Below are 17,183 nucleotides of genomic sequence, written 5' to 3' on the forward strand. Positions count from 1 at the left end.
AAGATTTCCTTAGCTCACTTTGTTGCCTTTATCATTCTCCTAATTCTGAAGACTGCACTAACCTTTTTGATTATTTATCTCTGAAAGTTTATCACAGTGAGATAGTCTTCTATGGGGATTTCAACACTGACAATGCACCTCATTATTCCTAATCAGCTCTCCCTCCAAATACATTAATGTATTTCTGTATTGAAGAATTTCATATGTATAGTAAGTCTGACCATAACCTTGTCCAGTGGTGACCAGTGAAAATTTTAAGTCAGGGTGCTGCATGTACAAAATAAGAAAAATAATTCATCTCTTTCCTAATCAGTAACCAATTTATTAATAAATAAATTTACATATTAAAAATATTTCACCCTCCCCACGAACACACACCAATAATAATAGTTTCGTATACAGAAATAATGCGTGCAAGCAAACAATTTATCTGTAGACTGCTCCATGAGCAGTGTCGGATTCACTTGTTATGTGCAGTGACAAGTGCAAACGAATATCGGTGAGTCTAGCTGCAATTGGCCGAACGTGATAATCCCAACACTGCGTTAGATCGCAGTGCATTTGTTTAGTGTGACGATAATTTTTCATGTAACGATAATTGAGAAAATATAATTCTTTTAATATTTTCAACAGTAACACTAGTCATAATTCACCCTTGTATCTATAATAAATACATAATTATTCTGTTATTTTAACAGAATAAAATAAGATTTACCAAAAATATTTCACCCTCACCACGAACACACACCAATAATAAAAGTTTCGTACACAGAAATAACGCACGCGAGCATACAATTTATCTGTAGCGACACTGCTCGTGGAGCAGTGTCGGATTCACTTGTTATGTGCAGTGGCAAGTGCAAACAAATATCAGCGAGTCTAGCTGCAATTGGACGAATGTGATAATTCCGATGCTGCGTTAGATCACAGTGCATTTGTTTCGTAATTTAAAGCGTTAATTGAACAATTCCAATTATTAACCATTCAATCAATGTCGAAACATAAGCTGTAAGCTTTAACATGTTGTATTTCATTTATATAATGTTATCAGCACTGTTATTATTTATAAACGCAAACAAAATTTAATTTTTTCGTTTTTTCCTTACGGGTGCTGCAGTGTTTATGTACAAGTTGCCACTGACCTTGTCAATTTTTCATTTTCCACAAATTGCCCTTTTCCAAGTCAATCTCAGCACCGTGTCCTTTGGCACTGCAATGGTGGCAAATGGGATGATCCTCATGCTATACACTCCCTTTTCCATGTCTGATTATTGCTTCCACTGTCCAGATCCAGTACTTGCTTTGATCTAATAACTAAAATCATTCTTGCTGGTATGATGAGCATTTTCATTTCCATATCCCACTCAAACTCTCCAAGCAAAAAAAAATCATCACACACTTAGTGACCCAAGTTAAATACTCACTCAGCTTACACTACAGTTCATAACTGCAAAGAAATCGACAAATTTAAAACTAACTTTATAAGAGGAAAGCAGTAAGTCTGCTTTAGATTTTTTGATGGTTTGAACAGGAGAATGTATTAGTCCTTTGCCAAGCTATTGGGCAAAACTTCTGCCTCACTATGTTTCTGCCTCTCATTCTCTTATCCTGATGGTACAATGGAAACATCTAGACAAAGAAGATCTCTCAACATCAGTATTCTCCTCCAACTTTTGTTTAGATGACCAAGGCAAATTCCCTCACCTGCACCCCTCCATCATTATTATACAAACCATTCTCAGTATGTCTCCTCTGATCTTTCATCAGAGGGACACAGGAAAATACTTAGTAGCTTTGATACTACTAAGTCCTTTGCAGTGGAGGCTTGTAGCTTGAAATTGTGGGGGTGCTGCAACTTTCGAAATATATATACACACTGTAGTTGTGTATGTATATTTCGAAGTGTATACATGCTTGGATAAAATATCAAAATTATGGTAAAAATTTAAAAAAAAATTAAACATGAAAAAATATTGTTTATTATCAATAAAATTATATAGTTTGGTATAATGCAAATTACTTAAAAATAAAATATATTCTTCTTGTTTTATTTCATGAAAAAAATATTGTTTATTATTGATAAAATTATAGTTTAGTATAATTCAAAATTACTTAAAAATAAAATCCATTCCTTTAATTGTAATTAAAGGAATGGATTTACAATTTTTGGACATTACAATTAAATCCTTTAATTGTAATGTCCAAATATTTAAAGAGATGGAGTAAACACGATAAGCACTATGAACACTCTACTACTGGCGCAAACTGCATATAAACAACAGTGGAACTATGCGATGGGATGGAGAGTGCCGCATTACCCTAATAGCTCACATCTCACTATGACATGCACATGCTTGCACACGAAGCGATATGACACTGTGGCAAACATAGTGCTGCTAGCGTCCTTCGCCCTCCTAAGTGCTACAAGATGGATTTTTATTATTTTTTATACAAAATAAGAGAATTGTATAGGATTGTTGATGATAAAAATTAAATTTTACAAGCGAATATAAATAAATTAATAAATATATTTATATATTGAGAAAAATTGGGGTAGTATAGTTCCAGTGCCTATGCACGAGCCGCCCCTGGTCCTTTGACCATATGGTATCCCTCCACTTGTGCTAAAAGCCTGGAGTACAGGATAGGCACAAGATAGTTGCTTTTAGCATGTATCCTGTATAGCTTTTACAAGATGTCCCACTCATCTGCATCTATTCAACAATTTGAATTCATCGCTGCTCCCAGCTAATTAATAAAACGGGCAATAAAATTCAGCCATCTATCATTCAATGCTCTTAATGCTCTCAAAAATAATGAAGAATAAAATCAAAAACCAGCTTCTTCTAGAGACCCATAAAGTTGGTGATTCAATGTGGATCACCATTCTTGTTCTACAGTAGACCTACATGGCAATCTCACCCGCTTTTGAACACAGGCTATGAAATGGAAAAATTTGGAGAATCTCGTATGTAGCTGTTGATATTTCCAAGGCAGGGTAGGGAAAACAATTATTATTAGGTATGACATATATATTCCTTCAAGCTGTACCAAAAATTAGCTACTCTTATCCATTCCACCATCTAGATCATTCTGAGGTCTAGCACCCTTGCTCATCATTGTATATCATCTTACTTTGGAGAAAGAGGAAGAACAGCAAATATTCATCTGAAAGAGCAGATATGTCCATTACATACACCACAGGCCATTCTGGAGTAGAAGATCATGATATAGATATAGATCACTAGATCCAATGGAAAAATTTACCATTTATACAGAAGCAGATATAAATCTGAGAGACTATTTCTAGAATTTGCCACAACATTATAAAGTTCACCAAATCTTAACAAATTTGGCTGCCTCATTTTACCAAAAATCTAGGAGACCATCAATGTGCAACCTTCAGCCAAATTTCATCACCACACCCACAGTAAGCACCAGTTAAATAGGACTACAGGATCCCCTCTCTCAGTCTGTGTTTGCCATCTTGTGCATGCTTAGTGTATTTCATTCTGTCCATGAAGATGTCCTTGGTGGACAAGGAAAAATAATGGCGTAGTAATTATTAACTAAATAAATTTAGTTTGTAATTATCTAAATGCATGTTCACTCCAATAAACATCAACATGAATGTTTTGTAAATGAGTTTAATAGTTGATGTGTTTGTTTCATCAGCTAACATGCAGCTCATATCTTTATTGTTATAGTACTTTTTTTAAGCTTGCACATGCAAAAATTAATAAATTACATTTTCAATTAAATATGGATGGTCCTTCTAAAGAGCTATCTAAATGGAAAATGAAACCCATTAATTACCACCTTTGCCACTAATGCTGCTTAATTTTGAAAGTTATGAAACAGATAAAACAGCAAATATAAAGTTCCACTCACCTTAAAATATGAATACAGCCCTGACCATTGGTAAGAAAAAATAACGTATTTTCATTATTCCACGAAATCTCGTTTACCTCAAACTTGAACTGTTGGTCTGTGCGAATTTTGTGTGTTCTTACATCAATAAATGTAACCAAGTCTTCTTTATTACCAACAGCAATAGTATGACCATCTGGAGACCAGCAAATATTTATATTCTCACCTACAGATATAAAGATATACTTTTCTAATGTAAATTATTATTCTCACAACAAACAAAATCAGTTATCTAGTACATGTGTATGTTCAATCCACTCCCCACACCAAATCTACAGTGTACACTACTATCTTGAGGGCAATAGGTTCATAAATCCATGAAAATTTCTCTTTCAAAGAATGAAAGAAAAATTGTTTAACAAAAATATTTTTTATTTCTAACAGCATTTATAAAAACAGTCAAATATAATTTCATTCTTGTAATTATAAATTTAGCTCAAGTAAAAATGCAAAATTAATGTCACTTGTCTAATATTTTAGTTAAAAGCAACAATGACTTTGGTTATAAAGAACCAACTAAAGACCTAAATTCTGGATACATACCCTCAGGGGATGTACAGGATATTATTATTACTATGGGCATATCCATGGAGTCAGATTTTACAGGAGACCCATTATTCACACAATACCTATCATGCTTCTCCTTAAACTCATTCATTGATGAAGCACCCACAACTGCCTCTGGCAACCCATTCACCACCCTCCAAGCAAAAAAATAGTTGTAACATTCCCTTCATTCCTGCCATGTCTTCTTCTTCTAGCCCTTTTTATAAAATCATTTATGGTTATAGGCCTCCCCTATTTGCCTCCAACTTTCTCTGTTGAATGCTTCCCCAAGCCAACATTCCCCAGCCATCTCCACTAGGTCATCCTTCTATCTTCTCTCTGGTTGTAAAGGCATTTGTCTTCCTTCATATGGATGTCACTGCTTGATTGTCTTCATCCATCTATTGCTGTTCATCTGAGCAGTATGTCCTTCCCATCTCCATTTTATTTTAAAATCTCTTCCCCTATATCCAACACTCGTTTATTTTCTTATATCTGCATTCCTTATTTTGTCTTTCAGTTTGATGTTTAGCATGGCTCTCTCCATTCTGCACTCATTTTTCCTCATTTTGTCCAGTATTTGTTTGGTTATTAGCCATGTTAATGATCCATATGTCATAATTGGGATGATGCACTGGTTGAAAAGTTTAGCTCTATTTTCTGGTTTTATTTAAAAAAATAAGTCAGTTAACGCCTTTTAGGGAGTAGATGAGGTCTTTTAGCTCTACCTAGCTTTTGGAGACTGAGTGAGCAGTTCAATCTCCACTGATAGCAAATCACAGATAGCTGGCCCAAAACTATCACTAATTATAAGCAGCAACCGATGAAGAGACGGGCAAACAAGTGCTGCCATCTCTTGGTACATAACCCTAACAGGATATATTTTTGGGGATCCTATGGTCGATTTTCTTGAGTTTACTGTATGAAGTTTCCTGGAGAAAAAACCTGCTTGCCCATGCCAGTCAAAGAAAGGCTTAGAATAAGTTCCTCCAGTCAGTGACTAGACTTGAACTTTAGTCTATCTTTGGACAGCCTAATGCAGAGGATGCCTTTTACTAAACAGGAATTTTTTTTTTTCAGCTTGCTAAAAGCCATCCAGCCTAGCTGAACAGCTAGGCTAGACGGTTTTTATTTATATATAAGCTGGCCTGGCTGGCTGAATGGTTAGCTTATCCGCTCTCCAGCCAAAAGGCTGAGAGTTCAAATCCTGCTGTCACCATGGATGTTTGTGATCTGTGAAAATACTAGTGGTGGTAATGGACAGTAGATGGCGTTTCTGTAGTTGCTGTTTGTTGGTGGACTGAGAGTAGAGTTGATAGAGGGAACCGCCATGGGTTCCCCCCCCTTCTTGCCAATTTTTATATGGAAGATTTTGAAAAACGAGCCATAGACTCAGCTCCTCTCAAACCTTCTATCTGGCTAAGATATTTGGCCTCATGGTCCAGACACATTAGACTCTTTCCTCAGTCACCTCAACAGCCTACATCCAAGAATCCAGTTTACGATGGAAAAGAAAAAGAACAATTGTTTACCCTTCCTAGACACCTTAGTTACACGCCTTCCTAACAGTACACTTTCCTTCACTGTATATAGAAAACCTACGCATACAGGCAGACACATTCACAAACTCTCCCACCACCACCCTGCTCAACAATATGGCATTATTAAAACTCTAACCAAGAGAGCCCACAATCTTTGTTCCAGTGGAACTGTCCTTACAACTGAGATTGATCACATACAGAACACTTTCCTCTCCAATGGCTACAGCAATCACGGTATTAAAAAAAAACCAGTTCCTCTCCCCCCATTCCCCAGTCTTCTCTTCAGCAAGAGTTTAGAAATGCCATCAACATACCCTACATCCGTGGCACATCGGAAAGAATAGCCAAGATTTTAAAAAAGTACAACCTACACATAGCATTTAAGCCCCACTGCAAACTTGCTAACTTATCTGTTCTACAAAAGATCAGCTCCCTCCTCTCTCAGTGCCTGGAGTTTACAAAGTACCCTGTTTCTGTAAGATGACGTACTTTGGACAGACAGGCAGATCAGCAACCATCTGCCTGGAGGAACACCAGTCATACATCTGCAACCACGACTATAGTCAATGGACAATGACCATCTCTTGGATACAACCCACAGGATCTCATGGAAAAAACCACCATGCTCCACAACAGCAAATTCAAAAAAGAGAGACTATTTTTAGAATCAGCAGCAGCTTTCAGAAATCAACCAAATCTTAATAAATATGGTTCCATGAAGCTTCCTAAGATTTGGGAAACACTTATCATCAGAGGTCCCACCTTACATTCCAGGCCACCTACAACCGCCCTTAGAGGGCACGCCACTCCACCTAGATAGGACTTTAGAGTCACCCACGTGGTTGGGCTTAGTATTGTGTGGTATTTGTGTATATGTTACATTGGTTTTTTTGTAATTCCTGAAGACGAAATATAGGAAGTATTAATTCTGTTTTAATCCTTTCTGAGTGTTGTACACAATCCATTAAGCCTCCAACATGATGTCCTCATAGCACTTAAGCCTCTACACATGGACTCTTTTAACATCACATCATATCAGAACTTCCTGATACTGCTCTTCCCAATTTAGCATCATCTGCAAACAAATGAACATCTCTTGTCATACCCTGAACTATACCACTGATATGTCAATTAAACAACAGCAGTCACAGAACAGAATCCTGTGGTACCTACCCAACTCATTACATTTTTTTGGAAGGGAGGGGGAGACTGCACCACATACACAACTCAATGGAACCTATCAATTTACCATCCCTGTAAAGCTACCAAAGTATATGCCACTTTATTAGATGCTTCAACAAAATTCAGATAAATCACAGATATAAGTATCTCCTCAGCATGACCATCCCTTAACAAAAACATGCTGCTTTCTTGAAAGATTTCCATTCTCATCAATACAAGTTTATATTCTGTCTCTCTAACACCACCACTACAACTATATATATATATATATATATATATATATATATATATGTGTGTGGTGTCACATGCTCATTTTGGTTGGGTGTGCTGTCATGTAGTTTATGCAACCCGCAGAAAATTTTATGGAGGGGGGGGGCTAGGAGACAAATAATTACATCAATAAGTTTTTATAATTATTGATTTAATTAAATAATTACATCAATAAACATCTTTTAGCATCTTTTAGCTTTTTTGATGTAATTATTTGTTGATGTAAACTCTATAAATAAATTATTTTCATTTTGCATTGATTTTAATGATCTTTAATTCTTGGAAAAAAAAAGGTATTTTTTAGCATAATTTCATATATAAAAAAAAAAAATTGACCTGCATATTTGATTAAAAATCAACTAATTAATTAATCATAAATTAAATTATTTCAGTTTAAAAGCAAAAAAAATCATAAAACTAACAAGTAAAATAATATTAAATTCCATACACCTTTTAAAAAATGTATTTTTCTGTTTAAATTTGTTTCACTATAAATTTGTTGTTTTAAGGATACTTGCGACATAAGACTGAATGATATAATCACGTAATCACAAGAAAGATATTTATTTAACCAAATATTTCGGTCTGGAAATAGCAGACCATCGTCGGTGGTATTACAAGAACAGTTTAAAAAATATACAAGCTAGAATACTAACAATAGATCGTTGAAATTAGAACATGCCGCGTGATGTTATATCACTAAGTATGAAACGAAATATTTTGAAGTAGAAACATGATTGAATTTGCTATTTAAAAAAAAAAAAAAAAAAAAAAAAAAAAAAAAAAAAAAAAAAATTAATGAGTAATCTTGATTAGGCTTTCCCAGATTTTTGATATAGATATGCAGTCATTACGATTCAGGTTGGGATGATGGAGCAAGGCCTCCACGCTTTCCTTGAACAAACGTTCGAACCCATAACGGGATCTATGTAAGAGGCGCGTTTTGGACCAAAGGATGCTGTGGTCAGTTTCAATCCCGTGTTGAGCCAAACCAGACTTTTCAGGTTTATTGTGAAGAATGGATGATTGATGTTCTTGGATTCTTTTTTCAAGAGAACGTCCAGTCTGTCCAAAGTAAGAGAGATCACAGTTGCAAGGAATTTGATAAACTCCAGGAAGAGATAAAGTTGAGCGTTTGTCTTTAGGAGAAGGAAAATGAGAAGACAATTTGTTAATAGGAGAATACGTAGCTGTTAAATCATATTTCTTCAAAATTCTTGTTGAAATACCGGAGATATAAGGAATAGGTACTCGACGTATTGAATCTTTGTTGTTTTGTGGAGGATTAAAATCTTTACAGTCCTTGAGAAAAAATAATCACCTCATTATCACTAAAGCTGACAAGGGAAAAGCAACAGTAGTTATGGACTCAGTAAATTACAGAAGAAAACTTTCTCTTTTGCTTCGAGATCGCTCCACATATCAAGAAATTGATTATAATCCAACCAACAGACAACTAAAGAAATTAAATTCTCTCCTTGATGAAGTCATCAGTTTGGATAAAGACACAATTGAAAGACTTAAAACTCATTTTGCAAGACCTCCTAGATTTTATGGCCTTCCAAAAATCCATAAGATTGACTATCCTCTTCGTCCAATAGTAGATTGCATTGATTCTCCTACTTACCGTATAGCCAAATATCTAGCTAAATTACTGAAATCTTACATTGGCAACTCGAGTTCTTTTTTAAAAAACTCCTCAGATTTCTTAGAAAAATTAAAAGATGTCTCATTACAACCTACAGATCTTATGGTTAGTTTTGATATAGAATCTTTATACACCAATGTACCTCTTAAGGAAACTTTAAAACTACTTGCTGACATCTTTCCTCAAGATATTATAAAACTATTCGATTTCGTTATACATTCTGGTTATTTCATATGTCAAAACAAATTTTATAGCCAAGTAGAAGGAACAGCCATGGGAAGTCCTCTTTCTCCAGCTTTAGCCAACTTTTATTTGGAACATTTAGAAAAAGTCCTCTTCACATCTAGTTTCCCTCTACCATCTTTTTGGGTAAGATATATAGATGACATATTTGCTATTTGGCCTCACAGTAAAAACACTTTATCTTCCTTTTTAAACAGTATTAATTCCTTACATCATCGCATAAAGTTTACTATGGAATTAGAAGAAAACAACCAGTTATCTTTTTTAGACGTTCTCCTCATCCGATCATCTTCAAATATTCTTACAACTACAGTATACAGGAAACCAACATTCACAGGTCGTTATATTCTGAAAGAATCAGCCCATCATCCATGTCATAAAACAGGAATTATAAAATGTCTCATCAAAAGAGCCAAAACTAATTGTTCTACTTTTGATTATCTACAGAAAGAACTTTCTACTATCCAGCAACACATGAAACTCAATGGCTTTTCTGAAAAAAGTATTCAACGTCTTCTTACATCTTATAATCCTCCACAAAACAACAAAGATTCAATACGTCGAGTACCTATTCCTTATATCTCCGGTATTTCAGAACCTATCGCAAGAATGTTGAAGAAATATGATTTAACAGCTACGTATTCTCCTATTAACAAATTGTCTTCTCATTTTCCTTCTCCTAAAGACAAACGCTCAACTTTATCTCTTCCTGGAGTTTATCAAATTCCTTGCAACTGTGATCTCTCTTACTTTGGACAGTCTGGACGTTCTCTTGAAAAAAGAATCCAAGAACATCAATCATCCATTCTTCACAATAAACCTGAAAAGTCTGGTTTGGCTCAACACGGGATTGAAACTGACACCACAGCATCCTTTGGTCCAAAACGCGCCTCTTACATAGATCCCGTTATAGGTTCGAACGTTTGTTCAAGGAAAGCGTGGAGGCCTTGCTCCATCATCCCAACCTGAATCGTAATGACTGCATATCTATATCAAAAATCTGGGAAAGCCTAATCAAGATTACTCATTAATTTTTTTTTTTTTTTTTTTTTTTTTTTTTTTTTTTTTTTTTAATAGCAAATTCAATCATGTTTCTACTTCAAAATATTTCGTTTCATACTTAGTGATATAACATCACGCGGCATGTTCTAATTTCAACGATCTATTGTTAGTATTCTAGCTTGTATATTTTTTAAACTGTTCTTGTAATACCACCGACGATGGTCTGCTATTTCCAGACCGAAATATTTGGTTAAATAAATATCTTTCTTGTGATTACGTGATTATATCATTCTCACTATAAATTTACAATTCACACTCAGTAACTCACTAGACACAGAGGGCAAACTAACAGGCACTGTTCACAAATCAGAAAAAGATGAACCAAAAACAGGTTCATCAGTGTTTTATTGCTGCAATAAAACATGTGTTCTATGGCTACCCAAGCATGGGCTGAAACAGGCCAACCCATAATAAAATTTTAAGACAAAGCATTCCCAGGGTTGAGGGTGTAAGATTACATATCTCAATCAATTTTACGATTATACAGCAATCCCTCGATTAATGCGCTCCCGATTAGTGCGTAATTTTTTTTCTATACCCAAATTCGATTAGTGTGCCTATATACATCTTAAAAATTTTCTATCTATACATTTTTTTATGGCTAACTATTTTAAAAAATCACTCACCAGGATGAAATAATTTAGCTACCGATTTAAAACATTTTACAGTTATTTTTTAATGGGATACTACATTATTTCTATCTACACTATGTTCCGCTTAAATTAATGTTGTCTGCTAATTACATAGCATTTTTATAATCATATCTCATGCCTCCATTACAATTGTTTTCCTTACTTTTTTTTATTTTCAAGTATTTTCCCAATCTTTCATCATGAGTAAAAGAATTATTGAGCAAAAATGTAGAAGTGTGAAAATGGTTGGAAAAGTAATCTCATTGGAAGAAAAACTTGCAATAATAAAGAAAATGAACAAGGCAAGTCCAGGGCAAAGATAGGACAAGAACACAAAAATGGGCGAATCAACTATAAGAGCAATTTTAGGTAAAACTGCTGAATACAAAGAGAAAGGTAAGGTTGCTTCAAGTTCATCATGCATGCACCCGAAATCAAAGTATTATAATCATTGAATTAGAGAGATGTCTTTAACATGGATTGAAGATTGTAACCAAAAATGGATCCACTGACCTTATTAAATCAAAAGCATTATGTCTCTTTGCATCCTTGAAAGAAAGGGCTATCAATGATGGAAAAGAAGAATTTCATGCTAGTGCTGGGTGGTTTGAACATTTCATAAAGAGAAATAGCCTACATAGTGTTCTAATCACAGGTGAAGCTGCAAGTGCAGATAAGGAAGTGGCCGCAAATTATCCAGAGATTTTGAAGAAAATTGTGGACAAAGGAAGCTATTTTCGCCAATAAATATTTAATGTCGATGAAACTGGCCTTTTTGGAAGTGAACGCCTTCCAAGACTTTTCTGGCCAAATCAGAGAAATCTCAGCCTGGTTATAAAGTCGTAAAGTCGAATGAAATTACTGCGAGCCATTTTTGGAAGCACATTCTTCCATTGTACAAATGATTTTAGAGGCTTTTCAAATGAATCTATGTCAATTACCATATTTTCCAGTGCATAAGACGCACTTTTTTACCTTAAAAATTCATCTTAAAAATGGGGTACGTCTTATATAATGAAGGTAAAGATTGTTTCCTCTTTTCAAAGTCATACGCACTCCCTTTTATGTTCCAAGATATTTGTAGGCGGTTAATGGTGCAATCAAATTGATGTGTGACCTTCACGTAACTTCTAGCACGTCATTGGCTAAGAACGGGGAGCTCCTATTCAAGTTTCATAATATCTTATCAGTAATCAGTTACCGATGTTTATCAGTATTGAGATATTTTGTGTTCAGTTTGATATTTCCCCATAGATTTTAGTGATGGAAAAAAACAGGCGACATTCATATACTTCAAGTTACAAATTGCAGGTTGTAAAATATGCAGAAGAACACGGGAATAGAGAAGCTGAAAGACATTTTGGACCTCCGCCTACAGAAAAAATGATTAGAACTTGGCATGGTCAGAAGGAGATTTTGTACAATTTGCATAAAGAAAAGCACGTGGAACATGGAAAAATTGCGAAGCGGCCAGAACCAAAGACCGAAGTTTTGAAATGGGTGCAAGAAAATTGGCAAAATGGCATTGCCATTTCAACAAAAATGATTCATACACATGCAGTCGAAGTAGCATGTGAGCGTAACATTGAAGATATTAAAGGTGGTGTGTCATGGTGTTGCCGTTTCATGAAATGCAGTGGACTTTGTATGCGTACAAAAAAAACAAAAATCAGTCAAAAAATGCCAAAAGAATATTAAGAGAAAATTATTTCTATATTATGAGAAATTAATGATGATAGAGAAGCATCAGATGACAGTGACATGGGTTTTGCAGGTTTCTGAAAGGTCAGTTTACTATTAAAAATTACCTATTATTTTATCCCTTTTTTTAAAAAATCATACTTTAAAGTTTAGGTTTCTTCCAGAAAATTGTATTAAATTTCTTGGGTGCATCTTATACATAGGAGCGTCTTATACACCGGAAAATATGGTAAATCTCATTCTGAGAAATTGAAGTTCTTAAGCAACAATGCTTAGAGGCTGACCTTGATAAAGAGAAGCAGTAAAATTTGCAGAAGAGGCAATAAGACCATACCATCAGTTGTATGAAAAAAAGAAACAGAATGCCCACCAAACACATTAGCAGAATTCTTTGTTAAGAGCAGAATAATAAATTTATATTCTGAATATGTTTTATTGTCTTTCAGCTTTATGGTTTTCCTTTAACTAGGCCCTGAGACATACCTTAATTCGTTTATAAAAAAATTAAGTGTCAAAAAAGAAATTTGAAGAACGAATTATACTTTTTCCCATAGGTTATTATATTCGATTAGTGCATTTTATCGAAAGATTGCTGTAATTTGTTAATCCCGGGGAGGGGGGTGTCCCCCGCAGAGCCCATGTCCATGTGATTGCATTTTATCATTGTATGAAAGTTTTCAGAGGGCATAGAGCATCAGCGCACATCTTAATTGGTCCAATGCAATTAATTGCAAGATAACTTTGAATACTTCTGTGTAGAGTGGGGGGGGGGAACAATCTGTTTTAGGATTTATTAGAAAACAACACTGAAGGAGAATGCTATATTTGGTTGATATATTTGAAATACTCAAAGATGAAAATATGTGAACCATCATTTATAAGACATGTGACAACAGGAAAGAATAAGTGTGAGCAAAAACACTTTCATTAATGGTAAAGAATTATTAATTTTATTATTATTTGTATTATTTTTAGACACCTCCAGGGAGTCCATGGACTCATCGAGGACATGTCACAAATGATAATAATTATCATTTGTGATTGTGTGTGTCCTAAAAGTTGCTGAGTAGAGCGAATAGCACGATCCTATAAATTCTAAACATGAATAAGTGAATTTATGATGGCATAATTCAAAAAAAAAAAAAAAAAACTTATGGAGAGAGAGAGAGAGATGGAGCAGCAAATCATCTCATAAAATTTGTTGCACTGTTATGTGTATTTCTCTGGTTTGTGTATACTTCGCTCCATTTTACAAGAATTTTATTTTGTTTACTGAGACTCAGTATACATAACATCCGATCATTATCAAAATTATCCACACTTTCGGGAATTCTAAATTCATTAGTTTTTTTTTTTTTTTTAGTATCAGCGGTTCTTCTGTCTTATCAATCTCACATATGCTGGTATTTTGTTGTAGATCAACGTTTTATAATACACAGAATATTCATTTTTATTCAGGGATAGATATTTTTTACTGTCTGTTGTTTCCGAAGACTAGAGTAAAAATGTCTCTATATACCGTTAAAAAACTTTGCAACCTCAACAGATGCTATACTACACAAGCAAAAGAAAAAACAATTAGCATTTTTCTCCTAACACTTTCAAATGTTCAGTTCCAGAAAACATGCGTAACAGCTGTTTGTAATATATATCGGATACAAAAAGCACTCAACTTATGACAAGTGACAACATTCAATTGGATTGGTTGACACAATAGCCAATCACAGATGCTAGGTGCTGAGTGAGCTCAAAATTTTAGCTCACCTTGCCCCACCTTCTCAGTGGTTTAAAAATATTAGAAAGCTAAGAATTTGATCCACTGTGCCATCTTTTCGAATGGCTCAAAGGCGTATGCATTTTGAAAGCACACCCGGGCTATTAACGCGAATGTGACACAATGTTTGCGTGGCAAAAAGTGCCTTCTTCATGAAGCACTAATGCTTTATTACCCTCCTGAAGAGGACAATGAAGCATTAGTACAGTATATTGTGTTCAATTTTAAGAATCATGCGAAGTCTGCAAACAATTGGGGGAGTCTTTAACAGGAGTAAATGCAAAAATATAATATGGGTTATACTGATATTTCGTGGATGAGCACTGCACACCTAGAAAACCCGGAATATTCGCCCCTGATATATATATATATATATATATATATATATATATATATATATGGCTGACTGTAGATGATATAGCCAGTGGGATTGAATGTGATGGGTATAGTGTGTTCAGGAATGACAGAGAGAATAAAATGGAGGGGAGGAGTATTGTTGATGATAGCTGATGAGCTACAGCCAAGGAGAATAGAAGTTGAATTGCAGGATAGAGAAAAGAGCACATTTGAGGCCATTTGGTGTGAGATTGTGGCTAGCAGAACTAAATATACAATTGGGTGCTGCTATAGACCAGGTGATGGAAAAGATGGTGGTGACAGTATGCACAAGCAAATAGAAGAAATGAGTGGAAGGAGGATGATTATTATGGGAGATTTCAACTATGGTCGAATTGATTGGAGTGAGGAGAGGACACACGGGAGGAAGGAATTGGATTTTATGCGGTTATTAAGGGATAACTATCTGCGACAGCATGTAATGGAAAATACTAGGGGTCAGAGAGTGCTTGACCTAGTAATTACATCTGAGGATTTGGCTGTAACAAATATGACCACACTGCCACCAATCGGTGAGAGAGTGATCATAGGGTCATGACTTGGGAGGTGGCTAAAGGTGTAGAATTTATAATTAAGACAGGGTACATGTGGAATTATCAGGCTGGAAAGTATGACAAGCTAGGAGTTTGATTGGTTCAGTGCCATGGCATGTACAACTGCAAGGACTAGAAGTTGATAGTGCATGGGAGGTAGTTAAGAAGTGCTTGCATGAAGCAATGGCTGACTTTATACCTAGAGTCCGAATAATAAATCAAATAGGGGTTAAATGGATGAATAACACCATTAAGCTTGAGCTGCAAAAAAAGAAACAACTATGGAGGGAATTTAAGGAGAAAGGTGACCGGCAGGCACATGAACAGTATAAAGCGCAGGCCAGAAGGGTGACGAGTGTGGTAAGAAAAGCAAAAAAGGATTACGAAAGAACATTGGCCATGCAGGCTAAAGAGAATATCCTAAACAGTTTTTTAGATATGTAGCAAGTAAAAGGAAAAATGTACATGGCAGAATGATTTTAAAGAATGCCGATGGTAGGGAGGTAACTGAATCAGTTGAGATAGTTGAGTTACTGAGTGAGCACTTTGCAAGAATATATCATCCAGGTGGTGACATTGCAGAAACGAATAAACCAGTAGCTTATACGGGAATTGTGGTGAATGAAGTGGAGGTCAGTAGTCTATTGCATAACCTCAATGTCAATACATCTGTGGGATTGGATGGTATACCAGCTCATGTTGTACGAGAAGCAGCTAAAGAATTGTCAGTACCCTTGACCATTTTGTTTAATTTGAGTCTCGGGTCTGGGTTAGTCCCGAGCGGGTGGAAAGAGGGGAAAATAGTTCCACTGCATAAGGGTGGTTCCAAGACTGCTGTTGTAAATTACCGACCAATTAGCATATCAGGAATCATTGTCAAGGTCTTAGAGAAATTAGTCAAGAAAAGAATACAGGATTGGATAGATGAAAATGGGATATTGTATGGGGGACAACATGGTTTTGTGAAGGGTAGATCATGCCTCAGTAACTTGCTCACGTTTTATAACACAGTGACGGCTGAACTGGATAGGGGTAATGGGTTTACAGTGATTCTACTGGACCGTGCCAAGGCCTTTGATAGGATACCACATGGAACCCTAATCAGTAAACTGGAGCAGATGGGGATAGATATAGGGTTGGTGAGATGGATAGGAGGGTGGTTGAAGGAGAATGGTTTATTCAGGAATGGAGTCTAAAAGATGTCTTGTGACTAGTGGAGTGCCGCAGGGCTCTGTTCTTGGACCACTGCTTTTCAATTTGTTTATCAATGATATTGGAAAGGATTTGAGAGGAAGTGTTCACTTGTTTGCTGATGATGCAAAGTTGGGTAGAGCAATTGTGAGTGCACAGGATGTCAAAATTTTACAGGATGATTTGGATGGTTTGAAGGACTGGGCTAGGAAAAATGGATGTCAGTTTAATGTGGCAAAGTGTAAGGTTATGCACTTTGGGGTGAAAAGAATAGCAGCAGTATATCGCATTGGTGGAACCGTACTCCAAGAGATTGATGAGGCCAGGGATTTGGGAGTGTTGGTGGATAGGGATTTGAAGTTTAGGGGGGCACATTGCAAAAGTGACTAAAACAGCTCACCAAATCACTTGGCTTCTGAAAAATACTTTAACATGCAGAGACAAACAAGTTGTTGTTCCTCTGTATCGATCCTTGATAAGACCCCATCTGGACTTCTGTGCCCAGTTATGGGCACCAGGGTTTCTTCGTGATGG

The 17,183-nt window shown here is 35.6% G+C and overlaps 1 protein-coding gene across 2 annotated transcripts in view; it reads right to left on the bottom strand.

Annotated features, from left to right (window-relative positions):
* tex (THO complex 3 homolog tex) overlaps window positions 1-17,183 on the bottom strand; it is a 111,259-nt gene that overhangs the window by 23,980 nt on the left and 70,096 nt on the right. For both annotated transcript variants that reach the window (XM_090393333.1, XM_090393332.1), the window contains exon 3: window positions 3,892-4,096. In XM_090393333.1, coding sequence (XP_090249459.1) covers window positions 3,892-4,096 — 205 coding nt within the window. The remainder of the gene's footprint in view (window positions 1-3,891; window positions 4,097-17,183) is intronic.

The sequence above is a fragment of the Typopeltis vanoorti genome, chromosome 5, assembly GCF_054136105.1.
Source record: "Typopeltis vanoorti isolate ZY-2024b chromosome 5, IOZ_Tvanoo_1.0, whole genome shotgun sequence".
Lineage (NCBI taxonomy): Eukaryota > Metazoa > Arthropoda > Arachnida > Uropygi > Thelyphonidae > Typopeltis > Typopeltis vanoorti.